Source organism: Lactuca virosa, chromosome 4 (assembly GCF_052849685.1).
Source record: "Lactuca virosa cultivar CGN04683 chromosome 4, Lactuca_virosa_CGN04683_v6, whole genome shotgun sequence".
NCBI lineage: Eukaryota > Viridiplantae > Streptophyta > Magnoliopsida > Asterales > Asteraceae > Lactuca > Lactuca virosa.
The window spans coordinates 351948802-351962684 of NC_136429.1; the positions used below are offsets into that span (position 1 = coordinate 351948802).

Sequence of the window (13883 nt, forward strand, 5' to 3'; positions counted from 1 at the left end):
AATTTAGCACTCTTGAGAAAATGAAAGGGAACACAACAAATTCTAGTTGTACAGTGTGTTTTACTGAAGTTGCACACTTGCACTTTTTGTGCATTTGTATTCTTGTCTCTGTAAATCTTACTTTGAGGAAGATTACAGCACAATAAACCTTAAATTATTTTAATATAAACTCCTTTTTCAATGCAATGATGCTTCCATGACTTGTACATTATGCTGTTGATGTTGTACCTTCAGGGTTTTCTTTCACATCATCGATCTCCATGCAAAACTGAAGATGGGTCTCATGGCATGTGAGCACCAACTGTGTCCACGCCCTTCCCTCCTCCTAAATTTATTCTTGTGTTTGACTATTCTTCTCTCTCTCTAAAACCCAATCCTATTTTCTCTCTCTAAAGCTATTGGTGCTTTGTGCAAATTGAAATAATGGAAGTTGATCACTTATACTGTTAATCTTCTGATAATCAAGAACACCCAACATGTAACAAACTCCATCCTGAAGATGATGCAAGTTCATAGCTTTAAAAGATTTGGTTTTGTTTTTATCTTGTTTCTCTCTCTAGCTTGTGTTCATGGTGACGTTGATGAATCTCACCAGCTCTTATCGTTCAAATCTTTGCTTAAAAAGCCAAATCTTTTGACGAATTGGCTGTCTGGAAACCACCCGTGTAATTTCAGTGGTGTTTCGTGCAAAAACTCAAGAGTTTCGTCTATAGATCTTAGTGGGACTGATTTGAGCTCCGATTTCCGTTTAGTTTCTTCGAATTTGATGACAATTCCAAATCTTGAAACCTTGGTTCTTAAGAACTGCAATCTTACTGGTTCTTTGGTTTGGAGATCGGGATCTCAGTGTAGTCGAGATCTCGTCGCCATTGATTTGGCTGAAAATGGTGTTTCCGGCTCATTTTCCGAGGCTTCCACGTTGACGGCGTGCCCGAAGCTCAGCTCTCTGAACTTGTCAAGAAACTCGATCGATTTCAATGGCGAGTTGAAACCGGTTGGGCTTTCTATTAAGGTTATTGATCTTTCTTACAATCGGATTTCATGGGGGAAACCAAATGTTGTCCAGTGGATCCTATCAAATGGGTGTGGGGAGCTTCGACATTTATCTGTAAAAGGAAACAAAGTCGCCGGAGAGTTGCCGGAGTTCGATTGCCCCAACTTAGAGTACTTAGATCTGTCTGCAAACAATTTCTCATCTGGGTTTCTTTCATTTCGTGATTGCTCGAGTTTACAGTATCTAGATTTATCATCCAACAAGTTTTCGGGTGACATATCTGGTTCTTTATCGTCTTGCAAGCGTCTCAGCTTCCTTAATCTCACTCAGAACCAGTTCGCCGGCGAGATACCATCTTTTCCGGTGGACGGGAGCCTCCAGTTTCTGTATCTAGCCACCAATCATTTCCAAGGTAGGGTTCCTCCACACCTCCTCAATCTATGCCCAATGCTCGTTGAACTGAATGTTTCCGGTAACAACCTTTCCGGCGCCGTTCCCGACGGCTTAAAATCATGTTCTTCGCTTCAACTACTTGATTTCTCCCGAAATAATTTCTCCGGTGAGCTACCCATTGAAACCCTTTTGGAAATTAGTAACTTGAAGACACTGGTGTTATCTTTCAATGATTTCATCGGTTTCTTACCGGAATCTTTCTCAAAAATGACCAATTTGGAGACTTTAGATTTGAGTTCCAACAAAATTTCCGGCGGAATCCCTTCTGGATTATGTCAAGGTACAACTACAAGCTTAAAGGAGTTGTACCTTCAAAACAATTGGTTCACGAGTCCAATACCTTCAACTCTCAGCAACTGTTCTCAACTGGTTTCTCTTGACCTGAGCTTCAATTATCTCACCGGAGAAATCCCTTCAAGTTTCAGGTATTTATCGAAGCTTCAAGATTTGATTATCTGGTTCAACGAATTGGAAGGTGAAATCCCACAAGAACTCATGTACATTCAACCTCTCCAGAATCTCATTCTTGATTTCAATTATTTAACTGGGTCAATCCCACCGACATTGAGCAACTGCATCAATCTCAACTGGATTTCTCTTTCAAACAATAAATTATCCGGCGAGATTCCGGCGTCCCTTGGTAGTTTATCTAATCTAGCCATTCTAAAGCTCGGGAACAACTCCTTCTCAGGCAACATTCCGTCAGAACTTGGCGATTGTAAGAGCTTAATTTGGTTAGATCTCAACACCAATGAACTATCCGGGACAATCCCACCTGATTTGTTCAAACAATCCGGCCAAATTGCTGATGCGTATCTCACCGGAAAACCATATGTTTACATAAAGAACGATGGGAGCAGTCAGTGCCATGGTGCAGGAAATTTACTGGAATTTGGTGGGATTCGAGAAGACGATCTGGGTAGGATTTCAAAGCGACATCCATGTAATTTCACTAGGGTTTACAAAGGAATCACTGAGCCAACATTTAACCATAATGGATCGATGATGTTTCTTGATCTTTCCCATAATAATCTTCACGGCAACATCCCCATGGAGCTCGGGGCAATGTTCTATCTCTTCATATTGAATTTAGGCCATAACAATCTCACCGGTTCAATCCCTCAAGCACTCGGGAGTTTAAAAAACGTTGCGATCCTTGATTTATCATATAATTATCTCAACGGATCAATCCCGAATTCGTTAACCAGTCTCACATTGCTAGGTGAGGTCGATTTATCAAACAACAACCTTTCCGGATTGATACCCGAATCAACCCCATTCGATACATTCCCCCAAAAAAGTTTCTTAAATAACTCCGGCTTATGCGGGTATCCTTTACCCCGGTGCAAGCCACCTTTAGCCGCTGGTTCCGGTGGCCGGAACCGGCGACAAGTGTCCCTCGCCGGAAGTATCGCGATGGGGTTGTCATTCTCCATCTTTTGCATCTTCGCGGTGGTGATGGTGGGGGTGGAGATCAAGAAACGCCTACAAAAGAGCGCCAAAGACTCGGATTCCGCCACCGAACGTGGCGGAAACTCATTATCTGGCGGCCAGAGGAGCGGCGCCTGGCGGCTCACAACCAACCGCGAGGCTTTAAGCATAAGCCTCGCGGCGTTTGAGAAGCCGCTAAAAAAGCTCACATTCGCTGACCTCCTGGCCGCCACAAACGGGTTCCACGACGAAACCCTAATCGGATCCGGTGGGTTCGGCGACGTATACCGGGCCGAGTTAAAAGACGGGACCACAGTGGCCATCAAGAAACTAATCAACGTAAGCGGTCAAGGCGATCGCGAATTCATGGCCGAAATGGAAACAATCGGAAAAATCAAACACCGTAACCTAGTACCATTACTAGGATATTGTAAAGTCGGAGACGAACGGTTATTAGTATACGAGTACATGAAATTCGGAAGCTTAGACATGGTTTTACAAAACCGATCAAAAACCAGGATCAAATTAGACTGGCCCACAAGGAGAAAGATCGCGATCGGGTCGGCCCGCGGGTTAGCTTTCCTACATCACAATTGCACCCCTCATATTATCCACCGTGACATGAAATCTAGCAATGTTTTGCTAGATGAAAATCTTGAGGCCCGGGTGTCTGATTTCGGGATGGCCCGCCATATGAATGTCATGGACACGCATTTAAGCGTGAGCACATTGGCGGGAACACCGGGGTATGTCCCACCGGAATACTACCAAAGTTTCCGGTGTTCCACGAAAGGTGATGTTTATAGTTTTGGGGTGGTTTTGCTCGAGTTATTGACCGGAAAACAGCCGACAGATTCACCGGATTTTGGGGATAATAATCTAGTTGGGTGGGTGAAACAACATGCCAAGCTTAAACTTAGTGATGTTTTTGACCCGGATTTGTTGAGGGACGATCCGGGTTTAGAAATTGAGCTTTTACAACATTTGGGGGTTGCTTGTGCTTGTTTAGAAGATCGGCCATGGAAACGACCGACGATGATTCAAGTTATGGCGATGTTTAAAGAGATTCAGGCAGGGTCCACCGTGTCAACGGATGGCGGGAGTTTTAGCGTTGAGATGACGATAAAAGAAGATGGTGAACTGAGCACACAGTGATTGGGAAATTGTTGTATGTTATGAATTTGAAGTTGTACATTAGGCCGATTGGCTGTTTGGTAGTTTGTGTTAGTTGATGTATGTATTATTTTTAGTCACTTTGGGATGACCTTTGTGATATACATAAAAGGAGTTTTGATCAAGTTGTACAGAAGTCCGAGAACAGGTAGGAAGTTTGTTTTTGCTGATACATTGTTCTCTTTAGACTTTACGGGGAAAATGATACGGTACAACAAAGTATTTTTTCTTTCCGAGTTGCCCGTGATAGGTTTTTTTTTTTTTTTTTTTTGTTAAATTGAGAAACCATTCAAATTATTAATATTATGGATGACGGTGATTGAGAATCGCTCAGATGATCCAGCCGTTCAAACTCCCCCAACTTTCAATCGCAGCCGTAATAACTCAACATTTACAGTTTTCCGGCGGTTCTCTTCTTTTCCTGTCGATGACCATCTGCCTCCCACGTTCCGCTTCACTGTAACTCCTCCCACGATCTCCCCCTTATTTCTCTCTTGGCTACACGATTGTGTGTGAAGGTTTCTTTGATTGGAGTATAAGAAAGACCCTCAGCTCCCTCGATCTTTTTCTTTCCCGTTTACGACAGAGGCTAGGTTGTATCTGTTGATTCAGTTGAAATTTGTTGCAAGTTCAAGGCTACAGCACAAAGCACTTTGTATTCAACTGGTATCGGGGAGAGATGCCAATTCGATATTAATCCAAGCATATCCCTAACAACAAGAACACCAAGTAATTTCTTTAGTTCTTTTAATTGCAATTTGAATTCCTCTTAACATCGGGTAGACAAGATTTGAGTTCCTCTTTAATCGTTGGGATTTGACGAATTATATATATTTTTTTGTCAATTCTATGGAAATCACTCTGCAATCGTCGCTTCCTCGAATTCAATTCCAGGCATAAAAGGTTGAGAAAGACGAAGACTGAAAAAGGAGGCTAACAGACACCCTCGCCTCCTTCAGAAATAGGAGATCACCCTCGAGAATTGCAACGCCTTGGAGTGAATCGCACTAGCAAATTACATATGCATCAATTTACATATCTGGTTGATATCTGGAGCCTTTGTCTTGCTCTTTTTGAGTGTGGCACTAGCAAATTTACATATGCATCAATTTAATTTTATTAGTTTAAGTAATTAGTTTATTATTATTCAAGTGAATAATCTATTCTAATATTCGTATGATGTTCTACATGATTGTGGATAGTTCAAACAAGAGTTCCAAGTTGTCAAATAGAGGGTGAGATCAAGTGATAAATATGGGTCGAAAGTTAAGGTAAATAGTAAAAGGAGGGGGTGGGGTGGGGTGGGGATGATGCAACAGTTAAAGAGATTTGGGATACAACTGCTTGTGGTGATTCAGAGGTGCATTTGTGTGTTGCAATTGCTAAATTTTGGCTTTTGATGCAACAATACTCTCTTTGATCACCCCAAGTGTTTGATTGTTTTTGTCACAGAAGTGAACCTCTAAGTGTATACATGACCCATCATAAGAAAAAGATGAAACATATGATGGAAATGCAATTCTACCACATATTTTAAAAAAATGTATAAATGGGGCTGGGGCAAAATGGTAATTCCGTCTTTGAAAATAATAACATTGTGCTTATTTTCAATAAAAATTATGTTATTTTTCTTATTTAAGCATTGTACTTTCAAATATAGCATCATACTTTAATTTTTAATTATTATTTTCAAAAAAATTATGTTATTTTCTTATTTGAGCATTATACTTTCAAATATAGCATCATACTTTCTTTTTTTTTTTAATTCATATTTTCAAAAAAAAAATATGTTTTTTTTCTTATTAGACCATTGCACTTTCAAAGTACAATGGTTAAATAAGAAAATAAAACAAAAATTAAAAAAATAAAGATTTAGAAATGAATGTTAAATATATAATTAGACAAACAAAATAAAGTACATTTCACAAATCTTCATTGTTTTGAAAAAATAACATCAAAATATGTACCAAAACTTTTTTCTTCACAAAATACCCTTCTGGTTGTACTTTTAAAACAATGATGATTTGTATAAAACAAATATATTTGTATCCATTTATGACATTAATCCTATATTCATATAGGTAGATTAGTAGATATTAAAAAGATAAAAACTAGAAAATGAGAGATTGAAGGTATTGATAGAAACCTTCCAGTAAAAAGGAACCGAGTTCTCATCAATGGTTGAGCTTGAAGTGTCAAGTTCACTCCATTTGTGTGAGAGCATGTATGCTAAATCAATTTCACCATATTCAAGTAATCTTCCTTCACTTTTCCATCTTTATTGCATATACGTCAAAGGATTTTACTAGGTTTGTCCAAATGATCTTCCTAGGCTTGTCCTTGTGGGCAGTGGCAGTCCTAGAGTGGGGGCAGCTGCCCCCACAACAAAAAAAAATTAATTAAAAAATAAGTTTTTTTAAAAAAAATATTGTATTTTAACCCTTCAAAATTATATGTTTTGACTCTTCAAAAATATTTGCCCCCATAAAACATTATAAAAAAATATTTGCCCCCACTTTAGAAAATTCTTGGGTCCGCCCCTGCTTGTGGGTGATTTTATCCGAACCGATAATATTTTAGTTTCAGATCTACATTGAATAATATTTTAGTTTTTTAGTCTTAATTGACTGTGTTCTTTATTTTATCTTGTGTATGGAACATAATTATAGATGTTATTTCAAGAGATAGAAAAATAATTGGATAGATTTATCATGTACATAACTAATATAGAAAGGAATGAAAGTAATATGCTATAAAAATAAGATAAATCAATATATTATTTATATATTTATCAATGGACGGATATTACACTTAGTTAAGTTTGGTTCCTATTAAGTTTATTAAGTAAAAAAGAAATAACACACTTCTGTATCATCATATTAGATTAGATAATTTCGAACGCTTGCACGTTCTCTCTGAGTCTGGAGTCTGGTCACACACCCTACTCTTGCCGCCCCCTTTCTGTCACGAGTTACGACTCTCTCGCTTCTTCTATAATAATGGAGACTCTGTTTCCGTCTTCCTTTTCATTTGTCGTTAGGGTTTTTTTTCCTACGAAATTTGGGATCCTCTTTTGGCTTTGATAATGATGCAAGTAACGCAAATCTTCATTTACCTTGATGATATTAATCGTTTTCTTTTGTTCACGATTCGCTGTTTCGTTCACATTCTTTGTTTGTTTATGTTTTGATTCATATATATGTTATTTTCAGTTTTACTATCTATGCTGGTTTATTGTCGTGGAAATTAATTGGAATGTAGCTTTATGTATGTGGTCCTTTGGGCTTGTGGAGGTTGTTTGGGTACGTGTTTCAACCTGGTTGGTTTGAAGAAATTTCTGTCTCCTGTTAGTAAAGAGGATGTGCAAGTGTTGGTCTAGTTTTCTGTTTTGTTTCACGTTATGTGTGTTACCTTTTTTCTAAGTTTGTATACTTTTATTACTTTTTGCAAACTCATATTGTTTTGATTTAGTTGTTGAGGTTAAAAGTGGTGAATCATTTAAGGTAAACATTGAAGGCAAGTATTATTGTCGAATTTCACAGGTATTATTTTTGGAACAGTTGGATATGCTGATTTTGCTGCATTAACAATACAACTAACTGAAATTATTTGTACTCAGGCATCAATTGGAGAGATTGAGAAGGAAAAAAGTAAGTCTCTTTATCTGTACATCACTATTAATGGAAAAAAACATGTACTAGGAACACTTCACCCCTAGAGGCTGCCAGAACAAGAATTTGACTTGTTTTTGGCCGATAACTTCAAGATCTCACACAATTGGAAACATGGTAGTCTCAACTTCTAAGGAACTGTAACCTATAAACATGCATATCCTTTTCTCAAACATAGGATCTTTAAGTTTATATTGTTTTAGTAGTGAAGTTTTGTGATGTTGACTCCTTGACCAATTTGCCTGTGTGTATGTTATGTCATCACTTTCTCTAAGAAAGATACAAGTTCTGATGTTGATGAGGTACATACATACATACATGCTTTCGTTGAAGTATCATGTAATATAAATATGTCGATGCATTATATTTCAGGATACCGATGATTCCTCTGATGATGATGAAGACAGTGATGAAGAGGAAGATACAATAAAGAAGGTTAGTTTTGACATTTTTAATTGAGATAGAGTTATGAATAGAATTATATCTTAAATTTGTGTACATGTTTTGATATTTTTAGTAGCAATATGAAAAGATTAGATTGAATGTGTCTGCAAATGAGTTTTGTGTTCTAAATGCGTTTTGGTGTTTGCAGGAACTTTAAGAGAGAGAATGCTCATTTGATTAGTAATTGATAGCGAGGGTTGTTTATAATATAGATTATGTTGATGAGTGAGAGGGTTGTTTATAATATCATGGTGTTTAGTAGATTTGCTGTAATTAGTATGAAAATGACATCTAAATGCGTTTTGGTGTTTGTGTCGGTATCAAAAAGATATCATAAATGTATGAGTGTTGAGTCTTTAAAAATCTAAAAGATCGAACATGTTACTATTGAAGTTTGTTGTTTGTCATCCTTTAGAAACATAACCCATGGCTTGTTGACAGAAAGAGACCATAAATATATTCTTATGATTTTCTAAAATTATTGTTAATGGTCAAGATATTTGGGTTAATGATATAACATTTTATTCTGAAAAGGACCATTTTGGATTGAAAGTGTATATAAAGTGAAAATATTTTCTCTTGTTATAGTTGTTATTTTAGAAACATAACAGTTTTAAGATGGTTAAATGGTTAAACCAAATAAATTTCATTCTAAATTTATTTTTATCACATCTGTCTTATTTAAGTGTCTTCATCAATATTACTCATCTCCAAAATTCACTTCTTCCTCTGAAACCACGTCTTCTTAATATAGCGCATCCACCTGTGACATTATTTATACAATATTTTTATTAAAGTTTACCATCTAAGATATTTTTAAAATAATGATTTTATAATTAACCTAATCAAGCATCAAATTATTGTGATCAACTACAACTTCCGGAAGTAAAGCTTTGCGTACAGAGACATAATAAAGCAAGAACATACAAACATAAATTTAATAGTAAGATTAAACTCGTAATTTATTATATATCAATGCTAAATTAAGTTCTAAGATGTTGGTTTTGTGTTTATGAAATTACTTTTGAAATGAGTACCTTTACATTTTAAACAATTTTAATTGAGTTAGTTTTGAAGTGATTTTGGGTAATTGCACTGCAAAGAAAATATAATATAAGGTCATATAATATGTTTGATCGATGTGCAACTATATCATGTTTTTTTTGGCATGTTTTATATGCTATGGAAAAATTAATATATTTAATGACATTTCATATTTTATGTCACTAATCTTTATAGTTATTAGTGACGTAATGATTTGACATGCCACTAAAAAGTTTTGTTTTATAAGAATAGTATATAAATATAATTCTTGTAATATATAAAAAAATTAAGTTATAATAATATTAACATTAAATTTTTATTTCAATTTTAATTTCACAAAATATTTTAGTTAAGTTCAATTCAATTCTTTAACGTATAATATTTTCTTATGAAACCCATGTTAAAGAGCAAACGTTTCTTTGATATTTTTTTGAACGTTGGAGTAGACCAAAGCAAAGAGCCCTAGCAAGAAGGTAGAGGGCAAAAAAGGAAGCGAAATTGACTTATCAGAGTAATTATTTTTTTGGCTTGTTTATATTTGAGTAATTTTTTTACATATCTAACCAACTTGTTGAAAGTGCTCGTATATGACTGTTATGACCGACTAACTTGTTTTTTAAGAGAACACGGGTACTTTTCAACAATAAGCATAGGACTGCAGTACGAGACTTTTTTAAGCCCTGTTATTGTCGACGTGGCACAAGCATAATGCAATTACCATGGCTACTACACATCCCCTCACCCGTTTCATTGTCATCCGTTACCATCGCAACGCCTTGTAACATATAATTTCGAAAGAAACGCTTAGATGACCATTAGGAACGGTAAAAAACGAAATAAAAAAAATAATTTTTTTTACCTATTTACCTTTTATAAATTGACATATATACACAAAATTTTACTACGCCATTCTCTCATTCTATTTACACAAAAAATAATCATATTTTATTTCAACCAAGTTATGGAGCAAAACCTGAACACCCCTCCACCAAAGACAAACACATCCGTTCTGATGGGGTTCACACAATACGAAGGCTATATGAACCTCCTCACTCTCAAAACTCACCACAAATACCATTTTTAGGAAACTATTTCAATCTCACTTTACCCCAATGCAATTTCCTACATTGCCCTACATGCAACAAAACCCAAACATTCAACAAAATCTTTTCAATACGTTTGTTTCAATGCCACAAACAATCACACGACCACCACCTACACAACCAATGCAAGATACGGTTCCCGAAACACAAACGAGAGGTATTCGGAAAGGTAGAGGGAAAGGGAAAGCATCGAAAAAAGTGAAGAAGAAACTCCACTATGGTGGACACCGGAGGAGGAGTACGCGTTGGTGGTGGCGTGGTACGAGACTTCGACAAATCCAACTATAAGAAAATGATATGAGTAAAGTTGGTTTTTGGGAAGTTGTGCTCGAAAAATTTCATGCGATTTTGAAGAAACAGCCATATCCCAATGTCGATATGCTTAGTAGCAAGTGGATTCCAATCGGTAATAGGTGCACCAAGTTTAATGAGGTTTTTATGAGGCTTTCTTCGCAAAAGCAAAGTGGTGCGAATGATTTCGATTTGTTTAAAGCCGCGAGGGAACAATATCACGTCGAAATGGGGCACGCTTTCGAGTATGGAAAAATATGGGAGATTGTGAGAAAAGATCCAAAATGGATTAACACGCAAACATCATCGGAGGCACAATCAAAGAGGTCTCACAATTCTAGTTTGCTTGATGTTTCTGACACACGAACTAACATTGACCTCAACGCCGACACATTTGAAATCCCCAACGACATCGAATGGATCCCCCCCTCCCTCATGTTGACCGATCGGGCACGAGAAAGCGAAGCGAGCTCAACGACACACGAAAAAAAGCTGAAAGAAGGGCACAAGAGTTCGTAGAAATGAAAGAAAAGTTCAACCAACATTTCTGTGATCTTTTAAGTCATTGTGACCATTTATGTACTTGTTTTTGGACTATTTGTTTTTTTACATATATCAGTTAATCTTTTAGTTAGAGCTTGAATCTATTAAAAGATTACTTTCTGGTAAATTCAATATCTTATATCAAATTATGAGGGGTATGTGGAGTTGGTGATATTTGTTGTGATATGATTAGTTTTTGCAGACATGCCATTAAAAGTGAATTTTGTCCATTTGGCAACCAAAATGGAATGAAATCGTGGATTCCAATACAGTCGGAATCATGGATTACTATTCCGTTTGAATTGGAATTGGAATTGGAATCCACTTATTTGGAGGAGAGACTTATGATGTTTCACCAATATCGGCAACATCAACACATGAGGAAAGACCATTAATAAGATACAAATATCCATCAAATGAAGCAATGATAATTACAAGTCCTTTCTTCTTTTCCTCATCCTTTCCCAAATCAACCAAGAGGACTTGATTCATGACTCTCCCACGAGTTTTGTATAGATAAGGACGAACAAATGACCCGTTTTTACCACTTAAGACATAAACAACTTTATATGAATTATATAATTATAATTGGGTAAATTTACCATAGTAGAATGCTATATTGGGTACACATGAAAGTAAGACGCTATTAAAGAATGTAAAATTGATAGATTTTTTATATATCAGTCAAATCGGGCACCAGACGTGTATAACACTAGTGTAACATCCCGATAATGAGGTATTTCCAAATTTAACTCTTAACTATGAAGGTTAATGATTTTTAGCCCTTGTGTGTGAGACAGCTTGCAAATGGCCTATAGTGGCATTTTTGCGGGCCAGGGCTGCATACGCTGGGCGTACATGCATGGGCCTTGGTACGCTGGGTGTACACCGCATATGCAGGCCGCACGTGAAGGATCCTCAAACCCTAATTTTTAGTGTTTGGTCCATATATAATCACCATTAACTCCTCATTCTCATTCCCTCTTCAACCTCCAATTGTCATTTCGTCTATCCAGAACCCTAATCCACCTTGAGAGTGTTATTGAGCTTTTGTGGGTACTTTTGGTGATTAGTAAGGAAGGAGAAGAAGAGAGGGCCAACTTGGAAGAGTGAAGCACCTTAGATCCAGAATCTCATCATTGTTTGACATCATTTTAAGGTAAAAAGCTCTGAACTTGATGACGATTTGTTTAAGATCTTGTTAGCCTTGAAGTTGTGAACATTTTGGTCCCATTAGCTTGGCATTTTGAGTATGAGTTACTCTAAGTCATTTGAGCCATCCTTTTAGATATTTTAGAGTGTTGTTGTGCACAAAAATATGATCTTGAGTGTTGTATGTAACCCATCCATGTGTTAGATGGTCTTATTGGGTTAAGAACATAGGGTTTTGAACATTAAGCACTTTATAGCCATGCAAAGTCATAAAGTTGGAGACTTTATGACTTAGGACATCAATTTGGGCTTGGATATGAGTTTTGGAAGGAAGTACTTAATGGAATAAGCTCTTAATGAGGTTTTGGGACTAGGCAGCGTACATTAGGCATACCTGGAGGTACGTTGCATGTACACGGTCAGCGCCCCGCTTTTGGTCAACATCAGAGTACGTTGGGCGTACTCTCTTGTTACGTAGGGCGTACTCCGTTGGGAAGAAATATTGATCTTTGGACCTTGACCGTTGACTTTGACTTTTATCAGGGCTGACCAAGTATGACTTAAGGCTATTTTAGGTATTTTGAGCTATAGTTAAGGTTTGGTCTCTATCTGTTGAATAAGTGACCTGTAGAGCCGATATTCGGAGGAGTGTATTGTTTAGCTATTCTTCAAACTGCGAGATGAGTTTCTTTTCACTGTACCATGGGTCGAAGGCACCAATGTCGACCCACTAGATTATTTATCCTGGTTAGGATAGTATTATGCTAGTTTGTGGCTGATTAGTAGATCTGTATGATTATCTTTATTTGCAGGTTCTGTGTTTATGTTTATCTATTATATATGTCGATATATTGTGTTGGGTTGAGGTTGTACTGCTTTATGCTGTAGCGAACAAACCTAGGAGCATTCCAGATATGAGCTGAGGGCCCGATTGGCATGAAAAACTCATATTGAGGGCTCGAGAGTGATGTGTGTTAAACCAACTAGTTTTATTCCTACTTATAAATTGTAAATTAATCACACAAAAGGCAGTGAACCTGTCAATTGGTGGTATAGATCTAGTAAGCAAAGTATCGAACTCAGGGAACGACAATTTAAACTAATTACTAAAATTATCTAAAAAAATATCAAATAATAAAAGAGGGATTTTCTCTAGTTTTACAAGACTAGAAACTTACTAACAGTTAAACTAAATAACTAACTAACAACTAAGCAAGCAAAGACCAACTAAATTCAATATCTAAAAGGGACTTCTGTTCAGGTTCGACTCAATTGATCCCATGGTTGATTTAATGGTAATAGTGCAATGGATTAACCTTTTATTGGCTACCGATTCAGGTGATTAGGCTCACATTCGCTATCGCTAATCCTTAGAAAATAAACTAATTCAAGCAGTGGCCAGTTGTCTAAATTAATTAATTCTCTAGGTTATTTATCCGGGTTAAATAAGACTTGTAATGGTTAATCAAATTAATAATTCAATTAGCCTCTTGTTGTTGGTTTATCAAACAAGCTCACACATTAACTTACCCATTCTCTAATTAATCCTAGTTTCACATTCGCTAATCCTAGGCACATAATAAA

The 13883-nt window shown here is 36.6% G+C and overlaps 1 protein-coding gene and 1 long non-coding RNA gene across 5 annotated transcripts; both read left to right on the forward strand.

Annotated features, from left to right (window-relative positions):
- Nucleotides 1-302: 302 nt before the first annotated feature.
- Nucleotides 303-4176, forward strand: LOC145108640 (systemin receptor SR160-like). Its single transcript, XM_079045694.1, has one exon. The coding sequence runs from the start codon at nucleotides 500-502 to the stop codon at nucleotides 4031-4033; it is 3534 nt and encodes a 1177-aa protein (XP_078901820.1). The 5' UTR covers nucleotides 303-499; the 3' UTR covers nucleotides 4034-4176.
- Nucleotides 4177-6842: 2666 nt separating this feature from the next.
- Nucleotides 6843-8558, forward strand: LOC145108641 (uncharacterized). Of its 4 annotated transcripts, none has more exons than XR_013708430.1 (5): nucleotides 6843-7593; nucleotides 7671-7701; nucleotides 7818-8024; nucleotides 8095-8157; nucleotides 8315-8558. It is a non-coding gene; the product is annotated as an uncharacterized LOC145108641 (long non-coding RNA). The 4 variants fall into 4 exon arrangements; XR_013708429.1 differs by having other exon boundaries at nucleotides 6850-7145; nucleotides 7264-7593; nucleotides 7671-8024; XR_013708428.1 differs by having other exon boundaries at nucleotides 6851-7141; nucleotides 7264-7593; nucleotides 7671-8024.
- Nucleotides 8559-13883: the final 5325 nt, after the last annotated feature.